Here is a 17218-nt window from a genome sequence, read left to right on the forward strand (position 1 = left end):
GAATGAATTATGGCCATGCAGGGAAGAGGCCAAAGTGGAAGGACATGTCAGCACGTGGACCCTGGGCCCCCTCAGGGGTCAGAGGCCAACCTGGACCCCATCAAGCAAAACAAGACATGCTACCAAGAGATATTTGCAAAAACAAGGCAATTCCTTTTTTTTTTTTTTTTTTTTTTTGAGGCAAAGAAAAGTGAAGTTTATCACTTTGCTGGAAAAAGAGGAGGATGGAGACTTCTGTCTGAAAAATGCCATCGTCCTAATAATAAGCAGAACTACAGAGTTTTTAAAGAGTGGGTTCTCGGCGTCAGGCAATTGCTGTTCAACTACAATTGATGATCCTGATCATCCCATCTTTGCTATCCCACCTCTGCTGAAGACAGTCCCATGACCTCCACCCAGGACCTCCCTCCCCAGGTCCTGGCTGAGCCATCTCCTGTAGCACAAACAACAAAGACTCACCCTGCCTCTCGCAACCACTGACCTGAGGTAGGGATGCAGGTTTTAGCACTCAAAAAGGAATGGAGGGATGTTTCAAAGAAACAGGAAATATTTTTGAGGAAAGGCAATTTTTTATTGCATGAACAGACACTGCACAAATGAACTGGTTACACAATTCAGCTGCTTCTGCTGGGGAGGGGTAGAGGGGAGGAAGGGCGAGCATGCAAAGCCCCCACCGAGAAGGGGGAGGGACCGGAGGGACCCTCTTCAGCTGGTCTCTCCCTCAAGACAGGAACTGGAGTCTCCTTGTCCAGCCCCTCTGGCCCCGCCTCCACTCAGCCTGGGGAGGGTGGGGGTGGCAGGGGACGTTTCCCCTGCACTGGGCACTTAGATTTCTCACTGGTGGGAAGAAAACTTCTTTCCATCCACAGACTCCTCTATTTTGATGTGCAAATTGCCACTGCTGCTGCCACCGCCACTTCCCAGAGCAGCTGTGGAGAAAAGGGGCAAGCTATAGAGTGGGGGAACCAGGACCTTGGCTGGGCTCTGGGAGAACTGGACAGCATCCCTGAGAATGGCCACTGCTCGGTCCTTCAAGAGCTGCCAGGAGGTCTCGTGTCGAATTACTCATCAAAGAGATGGGCAGTGGCCATGGCAGACATGCCCGGCAGGGAGCGACAACAGGGAGTAGCCGTGGGCATCTTACCAGAAGTGCATGAGAGACATGCCCTGCACAAAGCCTGCTCAGCCCGGAAGTGTCTCAATAAATCTCCAATCCCAACCCCACCTGGGGCCAGTAGAGGGTCCCACTGAGGAAGGGGTATCGACTGGAATGGGAGTGTCCCTGCCTCACTCGGAAGATTGGTCTCTTTCTCCTTCCCCATCTCCAAGGGGAAGCTTCAACAGCTCCCCACCACCACCCCACACCAGGAAAGTGAAGCCGTCCTACCTGCTGGGATGCCAATGCCAGCCATCCTGAAAGAGAGGGGGAAGCAGATGTTAGCAAAGGGCAAAAGCTCAGGTCTCCCTAGGAGCTCGTGTGGACAGTGAAGCAGCCCCTCCTGCCCACTCCAACACCACCCCCCACACACCCTAACCCTAATCCAACACTCTGGAAGCTGTGACACCCTGATACCCTGACACCCACCCAGGCCTGCTCCCCCCGAGTAGACAGATTCAGATCTACAAGAACACACCATCTACTCCATGCAGAGACTGGAACGAGCATTAGATCTTAAAGGCTACTGGCCCAACCCCGACCATTTACAGAAGCAAAGCAGGACCAGACAGGTGAAGTGACCTGCCCAAGGCAATAGCCAAAGACGAGAGCACAGAGTCCAGACCCTCACTGCTTGCTCGGTGCTCTTTTTATCATCCCTTGAAGCCACTTGGGGACACCGTGCAATCCCCTTAGGCTGACCCTGTGCCCCAGCCACACCCAGACTGTCCTCATCCCTCCCCCTGTGCCCATGCGCCTACTTGGCATCCTGGCCCTCCAGCAGGCTGCGGTAGGTGGCGATCTCCTGCTCCAGCCGCGTCTTGATGTCCAGCAGCACCTTGTACTCCTGGTTCTGAGCCTCCATCTCACATCGCAGCTCGCTCAGCTGGGCCTCGAGGCCGCTGATGAGCCCCTGGATCTGCTGCAGCTGCGTGGCATAGCGGCACTCCGTCTCCGCCAGCGAGTTCTCCAGCCCCGATTTCTGGTGGGACGACAGATCCACAGACACATCGGGCTGGAGAGGAACCCGCCGAGGCCATAGGGACGGGGGGATTGAATGGAGTTCAGGGAACCACCCCTAAGGGGGCTTGAGAACTCCAAGGCGTAACCAGCCGCGGAAGGTGGGAGTATCTGTCATCCGTGGGGCTGGGGCGGGGGCGGGGGCCGTACCATGCTGAGCTGGGACTGCAGCTCGATCTCCAGCCCCTGCAGGGTGCGTCTCAGGTCTGTGATCTCCGTCTTGCTGCTCTGGATCATTTCCGTGTTGGAGGCCACCTCCTTGTTCAGCTCCTCGGTCTGCAGGTCCCACACAAGAGTAATGAGCCGGGGCCTCCTCAGAGACCCAGGGCGTGGGGCGGGCGGGGTGGGCGGGAGGTCAGGACAACCTTGCTGAAGAACCAGGCCTCAGCTTCCCGGCGGTTCTTCTCCGCCATGGCCTCGTACTGCTCCCTCATCTCCGCCAGCGCTCGGGTCAGGTCCACGCCTGGCGCTGCGTCCATCTCCACGTTGACCTGGCCGGCCAGCTGGCTGCTGAACTCCTTCATCTCCTGCAGGGCGGGAGGAACTGTTTGGAGATGGAGGGCAGAAGAGAGCCCAGAGTGGGGCCCCGCGTGCGAATCCTGGCTCTGTCCCTAATTCAACTGTGACTTTGGCAGCCACCCCAGCCAAGCTGTGTTCCCCATTTCACATGGAAAGCTCTGATCACATGGGTGCCTCAGCTCCAGACCTCTCCTCTGCTCCAGGTCCTACCAAGGGAGGACCCGAGACAGCAGGGCCCTGGCGTGAGCTTGCCAAGCCAATGAGGAAGGCAGCGGTTCACACTGACCACCTGGCCTGGCCGTGGGTCTTGCCTCTAGAGGACAGTGTCCTTTCCTCTCCACAGGGACCCCTGTTTTGTGGCGGTGCATTTCTGAACTACTAGCCCCTAGTCAGCCATGAGGAGGCACCAGCAGCCCCGTGACCTCCCACCAGCCCCGGTGCCTGCCCGCCCTCACCTCCTCGTGGTTCTTCCTCATGTAGGCCAGCTCCTCGTTCAGGCTCTCGATCTGCATCTCCAGGTCGGTCCTTGCCAGGGTCAGCTCGTCCAGCACGCGGCGCAGGCCGTTGATGTCGGCCTCCACGCTCTGGCGCAGGGCCAGCTCGTTCTCATACCTGGGAAGAAAGAGGGAGTCCAAAGCGAAGGGGGTGAGGGGCCTGGGCTGCCTGAGCCCAGGGAGAGGACAGCCAGGGGAAGGGGGCAGCACAGGAAGGGGAGAGGGAGGTGGGCACGCACTTGAGCCTGAAGTCGTCCGCAGCCAGCCTGGCGTTGTCAATCTCCAGGATGACGCGGGAGTTGTCGATGGTGGCCGCCAGGATCTGCAGGAGACTGGGAGTTGGTGCCAGGAAGACTCCTCCCTCTGCCCCGCCACTCTCTGCTCTGCACCCAAGGCCGGCCCCCAACCCACAGTCTCCCCTCTGACACTGCCCGTAGGGCCCCGAGGGCAGGCAGAGCCCAGCCTCACCTGGCGTGCCCATTACTTGGTCTGCCCCTGTGCCACCATCCCTGGGACACCTGAGGGGTTGCCCTCCCTGTCTCCAGGGCATGAAGGGCCAAGGAGGCAGCACTGGCTGGAATCTCCTGTGGGGACTGGCTGCCCCAGCGTGGGGCGGGGCACATTCGGCTGTGACAATAGCCCCCTCGGGGATGCTCCACCAGCCGCCTACTCCAGACTACGTAGCCACTGCTTTCTGCACACCTCGGACACAGCTGTGGATCTACAGAACGTTCCAGCCAGTGGGGACCTGGAGGGCGGCTAAAAAGGCATTTTACAGATGAGGAACCCAGTCCCGGGGAGGGAAAGGGTGAGTGAGTGGGGGGCAGAACCTGTAATGAGCGCACAGGCCTCCTAAGTACCGACAGTGCTTCTGGCACTAAAGACACCCTCACAGGGAAAGGCAAGAGGTCCTGGCATGTCGGGCTCTTGCCAGAGAGATAAAGGAGCACTTTACACAGAGCCCTGCAGGGTGCACAGGGTGAGGAGGGCGAGTGGCTCTTTGCATGTGCCCCACCTGTGCCCCGTTGGTCCTAAGATTCCCAACACCCCTCCCTCCCCAGCACTGCCAAGTTGAGCAGATGTGCGCTACAGCTGCACCCGGAAAGCAGGTGCATTCCAAGTTTGCCGAGGTTACACACCAGACAGTCATTGCCTGGGCAGGAAAGGATTTCCTCGAGTCAGCAGTAGCACTGCCATTAGAGATGTGCGCAGGGCGCCAGCCACCTGCTCCCCTGTCTCCGATGTCAGAGGACTTACCTTGTCCCGGAGCTCTTCCATGGTCTTGAAGTAGTGGCTGTAGTCGCGCTCGGGGCTGCTCGGGGCCTGCTTCTGGTACCAGTCGCGGATCTTCACCTCCAGCTCCGTGTTGGCCTCCTCCAGGGCGCGCACCTTGTCCAGGTAGGAGGCCAGGCGGTCGTTGAGGTTCTGCATGGTGACCTTCTCATTGCCAGAGAGGAGACCGCCATCGCCACCACCAAAACCCCCACCAACACCACCCCCGAAGCCTCCACCAAAACCACTACCAGCCCCTCCACCAAAGCCACAGCTCATGCCACTCCCATACCCCCCTCCTGACCCTGAAGAGACAAACCTAGCAGAAGAAGCTGAGATACTGCGGCTTCCACCTCCCCCGTAGAGGCTCCCGCCACCAAAGCCGCCTCCCGCAGCCCGGAAGGAACCCCCTCTGTTAGAGCCCCCACCAAAGGTGGAGGAAGAAGTTTGCAGAAATGTGGTGGTCATGGCCAGGTAGCCGGTGTCTGAGTTCTCAGCAAGCACGAGAGATGCTGGCAGGCAGGCGCCGGGCTGGGCTGAAACAGAGCGCAGCGCCTGTCACCCCCTCGCTGGGGCTCCTTATATACCCCCCACAGGGGCCTGTGGGACCTTGTCTCCTCCCACAAAGCGAAGCCAACTCCTCTACCTTCCTGACAAACACAGCTGCCTGCACACCTCGAGGTGGCTCCTGTGAAATTTTTCTTCTCTTTTTTTTTTAATGCAACAAAAGAGATGATTCAGAATTAACAGTGTTTTGCCCCGGGCCATAGTTTTAACACTTGGATTACAGGTTCAGCTCTCCACTCCAGGAGAAAAGAGGGAGCAGGGAGCAAACTCTAGCACGGCCACCAAAGCCTCTGCCTGAACAGTTAGAACAGCCCCCGACAGCCGTGCCCTCAGCCGGACCTCCCCCTGCGCCCAGTCTGGGAGCCTTGCCCCACGGGCTCGATTACTGCTTCGTGTCTCCAGTTCAAAGACCCTGTGTGTGAGCCTGCAGGGCTTGGAATGCAGGTCCCACAGGGACAGGCTGGGGACAGGAGAGGGAGTCTTGAGTCAAGTTCCAGCTAAGGTGACCAGAGGTGCCAGCATCTGTCCCTTCCCTGGTGCCGCAGCTGGCCTCTCCTCTCACCTCTGCTCCACCCTACCACCAAAGCCCCCTCCTGTTTCTCTAGCCCGTGGCCCTGGCACCCTCACAAAAGCCCAGCAGGCTCAGCGCTGACAAGGGGCTGATTGATGATCCTGCCACCTGCCAACTGCACATGTCGCTGAACCCTTGCTTGCTCCTGGGACACGTCGGGGCAAACCTCTGCCGATAAGGCTGGGGCAGGTTCCAGGCAGCCCCTTCCTTCTCCAGGGAGAGACAAGTCGCTGCTTAGCAGGGCCAGATTAACCCCTCGTTTGTCCTGTCAAGTGCCACACGGCTGGGGAGGGGCTGACCCAGAAGGCTCTGCGGGCCGAGCGTTGCGGGAAGGGAGGAGACGGGAGGCCTGGCGGCCAGGCTGGAAAACACCAGAGACCTTGAAGTCCAAGGCACCACTTCACACAGAAGGTACCGAGGCCAGAGAGGGGAGTCGCACACTCAGAAGAGCCGTTTCCTCTACCCCTAGCTCAGGGGCCCCACTCCCCAGGGACATCTGATACCTGCGGGCAGTGACACTTAGAGGCCTGGCCCGGCCCTCTGGACCTGCCTCCAGGGCTTACAGAAAGCCCAGGGGTGGAGAGTCAGGAGGAAGCTTCCTGGTTGTGGCACAGTGAAGTGGACAGGACTCTGGGCTCCCTCAGGCCTGGGTTCAAACCCTGGCTCTGTCAATTATGCTGTGAGATCTTAGACATTTTACTTTTTAAGTCTGTTCCTTGCAGCCAGGGGCACTCTCAGCTCTCAGCTCCAGGGAAGCCCTGAGGCCAGAGAGCCCCCATCTTCTGAGGGGCCAGATGAGAGGCCACACGTCCAGCACCTGGGCCTCCTGAGAGCCCTCACCAGGAGGACTCTGTCCTTGGCGTCACACCATGCCCTGTGAGCCTGACATGCTCCTGGGCTTCGCAGCCCTGCTGTTCTGTCGCCAGCTCCCGTGGGACAATGCGGCTTCTTCTCACACTCGCTGGAATAACAATCATCCTTTACTTCCCCAGCACACTTCGCTACCTACGAAGCACTTTTGCACCCATCGCCTCCTCTAATCCTCACGACACAGAGGGTGACCCCCACCCAAGTTTCAGAAGGAATGAAACGGGGACTCAGAGAGGTGAGGCGATTTGTACAAGGTGGCACAGCTGCTAAGGGGCATCACCAGGACTCAACTGGGTCCTTGGACCCCCCCCAACAAAACAGGGGACAGGAAAAGAGGGTCCCTCCTTCAGACCCCAGATTCCTGCATCTGCGCTCGGGTGGTAGGAGGGGAAGCACAGGCCTTGGTTGGGGTTGTCCCCCCACAGTGAGGCCTCACAGCGAGCCGGGCGTCCAAGCGCTGGGCGCAGACAGTGTGGTATTGTCTCACCGGTGGGAGGATATTGTCTTTTCCTCCGAAAGAAAAATAATCAAACTCAGATCAGCCAGAGCTCATTAAGCCTCTGCAGACATTATGGCCCCAGCAATTAACAAGGAACAATTACTCGCCAGCCACAGGTAAGGACGGCTGGACCCCAGCCAGCCTCCCTTCTGCACCCTGACCCGCCTCCAGCAGCCCCTCGAGGTGGCGTTCCCCGTGCTCACAGGCCCGGATGCCCCCTCGCTGCCCCCATCACAACTGCCTGGTTTCAGTCCAAACAGCTACTGTGAGCTCAGATCTGGGCGGCCCCAGGGGCTCCTCATTAGCACCGGGTGGGACCCAGCTGCGCCCAGGCTGCAGCCCCAGGCCCTGCCCCAGTTTCCGACCTTCGCCCACTGCAGCCAGACAGGCCGTCTCTGGAGCGAGCCTCCCTCCTTGGGAGGGGGCAGTCCAGCCCAGCGGAAAGAGCCTGGGCTGGATGCCACCTCTGGGTGTGACTCAGCCCCTCTGAGCCCGGTTCCTGATTTAAAATGGGGCCATTAACAGGGACCCCAGTGAGCATTTGAGGGCACATGGGGAGGGAGGTCTCCATAAACCCGAGAGCCCCACACACACCTCCCTGTTCCCCAAGGAGATACCACCTGCGGCCTGGAGATGTCCCTTCGAATCCCTCCTTTCCCCTCCATTAGGTGTGCAGCTTTGGGGACTGACACTTCCTCTCTCTCAGCCTCAGTCTACCAGTCAGGACACACGGAAACAACTCCAGCCCCGCCTGACTCACGGAGACAGAGTGAGATGACCGTGAGATGACCGACGGGAAATGCTTTCCAGACTGCAGTGGCCCTGATGACCAGCAGTGACAGGAAGATCTCACTCCCCTCTCTCCTATCCCAGGTCTCCGGGGACACAGCTCCCACACTGAGGCAGAAGAGTGTCCCGCCCCGGCCCCTCCCCCACCATGCACACACAAAGGCCGGTTTCATTCCTGACACCCAGGCCAAGATCGGGTCACCTGCCCCGCCTGTGGGCCCAGACCCAGCCCGCAGCCACATTCCAGGGGCCTCCGAGGCAGGGGGAGCATTCAGCTGTGACAAGGGAAGCTTTCTTGGCCAGGGACAGGTATCTCTGGGCAGCCCCAGCCTGGGGGCACAGCCAGGCCTCTGCCTCGGGCTCCAAGGCTCCCTGAGAATTTGGTGGGGGCCAGGGTGGGGGCCGGGGGCCTCCATCCAGGGCTGCAGCAGGGAGAGGGAAGAGCTGGGCTCTGGGGTCACGTGTTCATAACCAGCAGGCAAGCTAACCAACCTGAGACCCACGGGAAAATAGAGGAAATAGCGCCTCCCTGAGGGTGACAGTGGCTGTGACAGGGTCAGGGGCCTCCTTAGCAGGGTGCTGGGCACGGATGCTGACCCTCACCGGGCCAGCCTGCTGTCACGGAGCTGTGGGGCACACCTTGAATTGGCCTCAGTTCTCAGTAGCCGAGCTGTGAACCACAGGAGCAAGGCCATGCCCCCGCCAGGAAGCTGAGACTTTATTCATTTCCTGGCCCAGGGTAGGCCCCAGGCGAGCCAGGCTGGGGGTCCGTGTGGGAGGTCTGGGTCACAACTGGGTCTCATTCCGGGCTCTGGGCCCAGGTATGGGCTGGTGGGCGTAAGAGGCTTAGGGAGGGCTGCCCCAGTATGGACGAATGTGTTAGTGCATGCACACACACACACCCTCGCCAGCCTTGCTCCAAGTAGAATGCCTGACCCCAAAACCCCACTTTCAGTTAGGTGGAGAAACGTGTCAGAAGAAACTGCCCCTGGGGATCCCAGTCCTGAGCCATCATATGGAACACAGCTGGAATGCCAGCAAGATGTGTATCAACTCTAAGAGGCCATCTGGATTAGGCAATTTAGATTCTAGTCTTGGCTCTGCCATGTAGTTGCTGTGCAGCCTTGGACAAGTTACTTAACCTCTCTGAGCCTATTTCCTGATCTATAAGATGTAGCTCATACTATCTCTTAGAGTTGTTTTGATCAATGGCACATTGTAGGTGTTCAGTGAACATTAATTTCACACAGACACTCCAACAACCATGGGAGTAAAGTGGAAAGAAAACTAAATCTGGAAACAAAAACCACAGTTTCAAATTTCACTTTTGCCATGTGTAGGAGCAGTTACACATAAAACAAACCACTTTACCTCTCTGAGCCTTAGTTTACCTCTCTGTAAAATGGAAGCAATGCTTATCTCACAAGGTTGTTATAAAAGGAACAGGAATTGCCATTCCAGTCCAAGTATCTGAGTGCCCTCGGTTCCCTCTCCTAGAACAGGGTGGACTTTGGTTCAAATAAAACCTAAACACGGGCTGGGCCTGACCCATCTCTCCATGGGCTGAATGAACAAACAAACCATCCTTCGTCCCCCGGGGCCATAAAATTTTATTGGCAGGTCAGGGGAAGAGCCAGGGGTAAGCGTCCCTCCCTACCCATGCCTCCTACCCAGGGAATCCCTCTGCAGGTGGGTGGAAGCCCAGGGGCCTGCTTAGATGACCTTGGAGGTGGGCAGGTCGTTGTAGTGGGCCTCTTGGCCCTCAAGCAGGCTGCGGTAGGTGGCAATCTCCTGCTCCAGCCGCGACTTGATGTCCATGAGCCGCTGGTAGTCCTGGTTCTGCCGCTCGCTGTCGGCACGCACGTCAGCCAGCTGGGCTTCGATAGCGCTGATCAGCCCCTGGATCTGCGCCAGCTGGGCTCCGTAGCGGGCCTCTGTCTCTGCCACAGTGCCTTCCAGGGCGGCTTTCTGAGGGTAGGGAGAGGCGAGGTGACTCAGCGGAGCCTGGTACCTGGACAGGGCATGGGCACAGCCACCAGCCAGCCTCCCCAAGGCTGCAAGGGCACAAGGGTGCAACCCATGGGGCAGGGGAGGGGCTGGGGGGCACATACCATGCTGAGCTGGGACTGCAGCTCAATCTCAAGACCCTGCAGGGTACGCCGCAGGTCAGTGACCTCAGACTTGCTAATCTGGAGCTGCTCCTTGTTGCTGGTGACCTCCTTGTTCAGTACGTCGATCTGGGATGAGAGAGGAGGAGGGAATGAGCACTGGGGCAGACCTTTGCGTAGGGAGGATCCAACCCTCTCTCCGTGCCACCGCCCAAGAGTGCCTGATTCCCGCTGCGTACCTGGCTCATGTACCAGGTTTCCACATCCTTCCGGTTCTGTTCAGCCAAGACGTCATATTGGCTTCGCATGTCACTCAGGATCTTGGCAAGATCGATGCCCGGAGCAGAATCCACTTCCACATTGACCTGACCACCCACCTGGCCCCTCAGGACGCTGATTTCCTGGAAAGACACAGCAGAGATGGGCATGTCAGGGCCCAGAGCCTCCTGAGCCTGGACCAGGTCACGCTCCCACCACCACCCCAGGCCAAACGGGGTGGGTTTGCAGGTGCAGACCTAGGAGCCAGCACTGGGGGATGGACTGGGTCGCCACTGTCCCATGCTGGAATCCTGGGAGCCATGATCCACACCCCAGGCCATGCTGAGGGTGCAACAAGTGTGACCACGGTCAGAGGATATAGATTAAAAGAGTGTCTTCAGCCCTAGGAAACTGAGAAAGGACGGAAGGAAAGCCCAGCTTGAAACCCACCTCCTCGTGGTTCTTCTTCAGGTAGGCCAGCTCCTCCTTCAAGTTCTCGATCTGCGCCTCCAGGTCAGTCCTGGACAGGGTCAGGTCATCCAGCACCCGGCGCAGGCCGTTGATGTCGGCCTCCACGCTCAGACGCAGGGCCTGCTCCGTCTCAAACCTTTCAGAGGAAATAGCTGCAGTCAGGCCAGAGTTTCCTCTGCACCCCTGAAGACTTCCCCATCTCCCCAGAGCTCAGAGTCCATGGTGGTGGGGGGTGGGTTGCTTCAGTTGCTTCAGGCCAGCTGGGGTAGGTGAGGACAGAATCCAGTCCACCCCCTACACTGAGCACTGCAAAGGCCTGGGATTTCCGCCCTCCCCCACCCTGGCTTGTGCAGCCCTCAGGGCAGACCCTCACTTGGTTCGGAAGTCATCTGCAGCCAGACGGGCATTGTCGATCTGCAGGACAATCCTGGAGTTCTCAATGGTGGCACCAAGAATCTGGAAGGCAGAGGCAGGAGTTTGGCACCAGTTCAGCATACAGACACTACCCACCCACTTTCTTTCCAGAAGAGAGACGAGAGCAAACGAATATGCCCCCGCTCCCTGGAGACCAAAGCCCCAGCCACCCATCTGCTGCCCATGGGCCTGCTCTCTGGGAGGCCTTGGAATCCAGCCATGCCCAGGAGGAAACACTGGGGCCAGGGACGCAGGGGCATGGGCGGAGGAGGGCAGGAAATCTCTGAGACCTGTGCCCAGTGAAACTCTAAATGGCCTGAGGGGATCTACAGACCAGATGCAGGGAAGTGTGGGGGAACGAAGAGAAGCACAGAGAAAGGCTGACCCGCGGCTGCTCTACACCCCCACTCAAAGCACATTCTGCCTTCAGAAAAGAGAATCCCATTTACTGAGTATCTATTATGTGCCAGGCACTTTGTACCTATTCTTTTACGGCCTCTGGAACCTCACTGCCGGGCGAGTGGGTACTCCTATTTCACAGCAGTGGAAACTCAAGTTCAGGACGCCTCGGCCAAGTCCACCCCAACCTGAGGTCTCTCTGACCTGAGGGGCGTACTCACGTCACCCAGCTCACCGCTGATTCAGGAACTTGGGGTCAGTGTTTTCCAAAGAGCAGGTCTTAACTCATTACTCGGGGCACCAGATGGTGATTTGAAACAGAACAGAATATAAAATATCCAAGGGCATCGCCCACAGTAGGGCAAGAATTGTTTCAAGAAACTTTTCTCTCTGTTTTATACCAGTGTGTGCACACAGGCGAGAAAAAGAGAGAGATGGAGAGAATGTGTGAGGGTCCCTAGTAAAATGTATTTCTCATTACAGGTCAGGATTTAAGAAGCGTGCAAAGCACCGTTCCAGTTGGCTGTTGACATCTCCAGCTCTCCCTGTGCCTGTGGGTCCGGTCTACGCCCCCAGCACCCAGCACCCGGCACCCCGCACCATGTCAGGCACACGTTGGACAGTGGATAATGTTTTGGGGGGCTGCGTGTTGGGAGACCCAGCGTGTGGGGCTGTTACATGTCCCACTGGTTTCTGATCCATTTCTTCAGGACCAAGCTCTTCCCTGGAGGCCCCTCAGAGCCTCCCTAAGAGTGTGTGGCTCAGACCCCCCAGGGTCTCCAGTCCCTGACCCTGCACCCACAGGGAGCTGCGCTCTACCTGGTCCTCCCCAGCAGAGGGCTGTGCAAGTGTCCCTCCTCTACCCAGCCCAGCGGTCACAGCCCCCCTCTCCCATTCTTCCTAGAACGCCGCTTAAGTCCTGGGTGGGCTCCTGAGTGGCCCCCTGGGCGGGAGAAGAGTGGCAGGAGGCCAAAGCCTGAGCGTGATGGAAGCCAGACCAGCCCGGCCAGAGGGAAGGAATGCAGGGGGCCCCACGCTGGGATCGCAGGGGCCAGGTCCGGCGCGGGGTGGACCGGATCCTCCCAGGCCAAACTCCTGCGTCTCCCTGCTGCGGCCGCGGCCCCTGGCCGAGACCGCTGGACACTCCACAGCCGCGTCCCATCTCCTCCCACTCTTCGTCCCCCTTTTCTCCAGCCCTTCCTTCTTCCCCGCCCCCCAACCCCGCCCCATCCCCGCACCTCTAGAGGCCCCGCCCACTTACCTGTCCCACCCCGTTCCCCTCCCCCTCCCCCCCACCGCCGCCGCCACTTCTCGCCCCACGGTCCCGCCCCTCGTCTCTGCCCCGTTTCTCTCTGCCCCACCCTGCGGGCCCTCCCCCGTCCTAACGGGCTGGCTTCCGCCCCCGCCAAGGGGTGACCCGAGCGCCACCGCCCCGGCCCCGACCTCGCCCGGCACACCGGGAAGGTTCCCGCGGCCCCCGCCCCGCCCCGCCGCGGCAGGTGCACTTCCTGCGGCCGGGCAGCCGCCCACCTTTTCCCGCAGGTCCTCGATGGTCTTGAAGTAGTGGCTGTAGTCGCGGGAGGGCCCGGGCCCCTGCTTCTGGTACCAGTCGCGGATCTTCACCTCCAGCTCGCCGTTGGCCGTCTCCAGGGCGCGCACCTTGTCCAGGTAGGAGGCCAGGCGGTCGTTGAGGTTCTGCATGGTGGCCTTCTCGTTGCCCGCCAACAGCACGTCGGACCCGCCCCGGGCACCGGCAAAGCCGCCGCCGTAGCCCCCGCCATAGCCCGAGGAGGACGAAGACACGAAACGGGCCGAGGACACGGACACGCCGCGGCCGCCGGATCCCCCGTGGATGCTGGGCGCGCGGAAGGCGCCCCCCGCCCCAAAGCGCACGGAGCCGCTGCCCAGGCCCCCGCCCAGGCCCCCGAAGGACGAGGTGGCCGACGACTGGCGATAGCTGTATGAAGTCATGGCAAAGAGGAGAACAGAGTGACACAGGCCAGAAGAGCTGCGATCTCAGGAGGAGTGGCGAGGCCGTCACCTGGCGCCTTTTATGCCCGGGGCGGAGGGGGGAAGGGAGGAATGGTGTCAGGGGCGGGTATCTGAGCCCCGAGGAATTCGCTGGTTCCTGAGTGCAAATATGGGCACTCTCCCCATTGGTCAATTCCTGGAGGCTCTGCCCCCAACTGTCCCCTCCCAGAGACCAGAGGCCCCTGCCCGTCCAGCGCTGCCCCACTGCAGCCCACTCAGAAGCTCCTACTCGCACTCCCCTGTGCTCCCTCTCTGGGACGCTCATTCTGGATCTTCGCCCCACCATACACATACTTAGACACCCCGGTCCCTGGGAGCCACATCCTGACCCTCGCCCTTTGAAAGCAGCCAGAGTTTTACACACAGAATTGCAGTCGGAGATTACACTCTACACATCCACTAAGTGACTACTGGCTCAGAGCACCTTCTCTGGAGTCATGTTAGGAGCCCCTTTCTTGTGATCATAATGAACACCCTCCCCCAGGTGCATTCACCAGATTCCTACCCTCCCTTGGAAATTACAACCTTCCAGAACCCACTCCCTTGGGGGACCACCCACACCCTAACTCCTCTATAGTCCCCTCTGACAAAGGCACAGTTTCCGGAGGAGGGTGCTCTGAGCTGTCAGAGACAAAGCTGCCCCACCCTGCAGTGGCCATATAATGCCCCAGGTGACAATAGGCTCTGGGGAACAGCTGCAGGGAGTGGTTCTGGCAGCTGGATTGGCACCTTTACAACCCCCAGCTCAAGCCTGACCCAGACCCTGGAATTCTCAAAGCCCATCCCCCACCAGGATAATCGCCTCCCTTCCAGCCCCAACTGTAGGCATTTGTCTAGCAGCTTTAATGTTCCCATGATAAGGAAGCTGAGCCCGGGGAGGCGAGTAACTTGCCCAAGAGGTATTTAGCCTCTCCCACCCAAAGGCAAAAATAGGATGGGATCCTGTCCTCCTGAGCATCTGGAAGGAGGGTGTCAGGATGCCAAATCCGTGTGCCCAACAGAGTCCCCATCCTAGCATGAGGGTGAGTGAGTGGACAAACTAGGGAGAGCCACACGAAGGAGCCTGTGCGCAAAGGGAAGGGTTTTGATAACAGAGGCAGAGCCCTCTGCGTGCAGCCCTGGCTATTCCCCCAGTTCAACAATTCCACCCACCTCTTTTGATGTCTTTGGAGGGCCAGGCCCCCCACAAAACACTGCAGGACATTGCAGCAACCTCACCCCGATTCCTCTCCCTAGTGACCCCACCTGTCCCCAGAGTTGTCCCCAGGGCTCCTTCTCGTCCTTGTGGCAGAGCAGCCACCCAGGCTCAGGACAGAGGCCCTGTGCCCTCCTGAGAGGGTGTTACAGAGATGGGAAAGTCACTCCCCATCTCGAGGCCTCAGTTTCTCCCGGTGAAACGAAAGGAGCCCCAGCTCAGCCCTCTCTCCGCATATTATCCCCTGGGTCCCTTGTGACCAATGAAGATTTTGTCCCTGGCCTCTAAAACCTAAATCCCAGCAGACTATCTTCAAGCCACCAACTTCTCCTGGAAGGGAGGCAGGAAACCCCACACACACCCCTGAACCCCCAGGAGCAGCCATCAGCCGCTCAGGAAGGCCACCCTGGGGCTGTTGAAACTAGTGGCTCAGTCGCAGGAAAACTGAAGGTCTTTGGGGAGCCCTAAGGGGGAAGGAAGGGGACCTAAGGCCGGCTGTAAAAGCAGGGTGCGGCTGGACCTCACAAAGGTTGTAGCTGCCAGGATGGGTCTGATATGAGTCACTCTGCTTATCTGGCCCTGAGAAGGCCTGATCCTTGTTGCGGGTGGGGGGAGATTGGCCAGATAGTTGCCATGCACACGGAGCACCAGCAGGCATCTCTGGTTTTCTGTGCTGATAGATAGGAGGGTCTGGAGAGGGACTTCGTAATAGGAAACAGAATAGGACCAACAGTTCTACCCCTAAGATAAGGTGTTCTGAGCTCCCTAACCTTCAGAGAAGCTTAAAGTTCCAGCCCCCTACCCCAGGGCCATAACCGTGGACTGTAGGTAGCACAGTTGACAGATCTCACTGGGGCCTCACAGCAGCGGGGTGGAGAGGGTAATCTGACCCCATTTTACAGAGGAGGACGCAGAGGCTCCGTGAGAGGCAGTGACTTCGGGGTGGTCCATAACCAGGAGTATCAGCTTCCAGCGTCTCTCCCCTCACCCCATGGGATCCTGAGTGTGACAGAGGCTCTGCTGTCCCTTCCAAGGAAGTCTCAGTCCCAAAACAACTCCTTTGGGTCCCTTCCCCAAAATGCTCATCATGCCAACTCCAAGGGCAGTCAACTCCAGACTGAACTGTAGGCTGGGGCCGGGGAGAACACCTGCTCCCTCTCTCTGGCCAGAAACAGTGCCTAGCCATGAGCTACCTGGCTTAGGGCACTTCTCTGACACGCCAGGAACTCGGGGGAACAGCCTGGACAGGCTGCCCTCCCTGGAGATGGAACTGAGGAGTCAAACTGTTGCTCCCATTCAAGAAACAGGCACCATGATGGGGGGGTGGTATCTAGGCAGCCCCTGGCTTCCAGAGGGCAGTGCCTGATCGGAAATGTCCAGAGTCCCCCAACTTGATTTACAGACCCCTTGCACCGTGCGATCCGTGTGGGAAAAGAGATCCCTGTCAAATAAGGTCAGAGACTCTGGGTTCTCTGACCCCATTTTGGAGTTTCACAGTGCACAGTACCAGGAGCCCTGAAATCCTCAGTCCCCCACTGAAAAGTAGAGACAACGATGATGATGATGGTACCTATTTCATAGGGTTCTTTCGAGGAATAAATGTGATGGAGCTTGTAAAAGTTTTATCACAGTGCCTGGCAAATAGCACTCAAACAACATCCTTATTATTTTATTATGTAATGTTATTGTTATATAATATACTGTTATTATGATTATAAGTATTATTATTTTAGCTTTGTTTAGCCAACATTTCCCCAATGTACTGGACCATGGGATCTTTTGTGTGGTAATAACTATTAATAAGCCACAAATTACAGAAAAAGCCAATCTGGTCCTAGGGTGCTCAGAGAGGTGAAGTGATTTGCCTGAGGTCACAAGAGTGATTCCACTGACTTAACTAAGGCAGAGCTGGGATCAGTTTCCAAGTCTTGACTCTGAGGCTGAGGCTCTCTCTTCATCTATTGGATATATGCTAGAAGCTTCTTACACTTGAGCAAGTGCAGATGGTTCCCATAGGGGAGAGGTTAAAGGTCAGGGAGTTTCCAACATCCCTGAGGAGATGGGATAGTGGTTTGGGACCACTGGAAAGGAGGTGAGGGTGAGAGTCCCAGTCCTTGGGTAGAATAGAATGATGTGATAATGACAATGACAATGATAATGATGACAAAGGTGGTACAGTACATGGTCATGGCCAAGATCTACTGTGACAGCCAGTATGCTACACACTTTATATATATTATTTCAATGAATCATGTCAGTTAAGTATTGTTCTCCCCATTTTATAGTCGAGAATACTGAGGCTCACAAAAGTTAATACCTTGACCAAGGTCACACAAATAAGTAATCAACCTAGGATTCATGCTAAAATCTTTAACTCCATGAAGTCCCAGCCACTAATGCTGTCGTCCCCCTACCTCCACCCACAGGATAGGGCTCAAGGTGCCTTCCTCTATTGGCCCAGAGAGAGAGTCACCAAGTTGGGGAAAACATAGTGTCACCTGCCAAGGTCCTAACTTGTCCTTCCTGCTCCAGTACACCATGATTTGGTCAGTCAGCAGGCCATTCAAATAAGTTTCCTCAAAGTT

The 17218-nt window shown here is 57.9% G+C and overlaps 2 protein-coding genes across 3 annotated transcripts; both read right to left on the reverse strand.

The window, feature by feature from the left end:
• Positions 1–547: 547 nt before the first annotated feature.
• On the reverse strand, positions 548–7801 carry KRT15 (keratin 15). 2 transcript variants are annotated; one of them, XM_045526511.1, is made up of 9 exons: positions 7729–7801; positions 4447–4997; positions 3429–3511; positions 3151–3307; positions 2542–2703; positions 2327–2452; positions 1918–2138; positions 1388–1413; positions 548–929 (listed from the first exon to the last, which is right to left on the reverse strand). In XM_045526511.1, exons 2-9 carry the CDS (start codon positions 4927–4929, stop codon positions 835–837), a joined length of 1353 nt encoding a protein of 450 aa, XP_045382467.1. In that variant the 5' UTR covers positions 4930–4997; positions 7729–7801; the 3' UTR covers positions 548–834. The 2 variants fall into 2 exon arrangements, with proteins under 2 accessions (XP_045382467.1, XP_045382469.1); XM_045526513.1 differs by lacking the exon at positions 7729–7801 and adding an exon at positions 7589–7604.
• Positions 7802–9342: 1541 nt separating this feature from the next.
• Positions 9343–13506, reverse strand: KRT19 (keratin 19). Its single transcript, XM_045526516.1, has 6 exons — positions 12938–13506; positions 10968–11050; positions 10574–10730; positions 10105–10266; positions 9869–9994; positions 9343–9725 (listed from the first exon to the last, which is right to left on the reverse strand). The coding sequence occupies exons 1-6, from the start codon at positions 13376–13378 to the stop codon at positions 9471–9473; spliced, it is 1224 nt and encodes a 407-aa protein (XP_045382472.1). The 5' UTR covers positions 13379–13506; the 3' UTR covers positions 9343–9470.
• Positions 13507–17218: the final 3712 nt, after the last annotated feature.

The sequence above is a fragment of the Lemur catta genome, chromosome 15, assembly GCF_020740605.2.
Source record: "Lemur catta isolate mLemCat1 chromosome 15, mLemCat1.pri, whole genome shotgun sequence".
Classification (NCBI taxonomy): Eukaryota; Metazoa; Chordata; class Mammalia; order Primates; family Lemuridae; genus Lemur; species Lemur catta.

Coding starts and splice junctions, on each gene's coding strand:
- KRT15 (XM_045526511.1), bottom strand. CDS start 4,929: ATGACCACCACATTTCTGCAAACTTCTTCCTCCACCTTTGGTGGGGGC. Junction 3,512..4,446: donor TGGAAGAGCTCCGGGACAAG/GTAAGTCCTCTG, acceptor AGTCTCCTGCAG/ATCCTGGCGGCCACCATCGA. Junction 2,453..2,541: donor AGGCCTGGTTCTTCAGCAAG/GTTGTCCTGACC, acceptor TGGGACCTGCAG/ACCGAGGAGCTGAACAAGGA.
- KRT19 (XM_045526516.1), bottom strand. CDS start 13,378: ATGACTTCATACAGCTATCGCCAGTCGTCGGCCACCTCGTCCTTCGGG. Junction 11,051..12,937: donor TCGAGGACCTGCGGGAAAAG/GTGGGCGGCTGC, acceptor TCTGCCTTCCAG/ATTCTTGGTGCCACCATTGA. Junction 10,267..10,573: donor TGAAGAAGAACCACGAGGAG/GTGGGTTTCAAG, acceptor GTGTCTTTCCAG/GAAATCAGCGTCCTGAGGGG.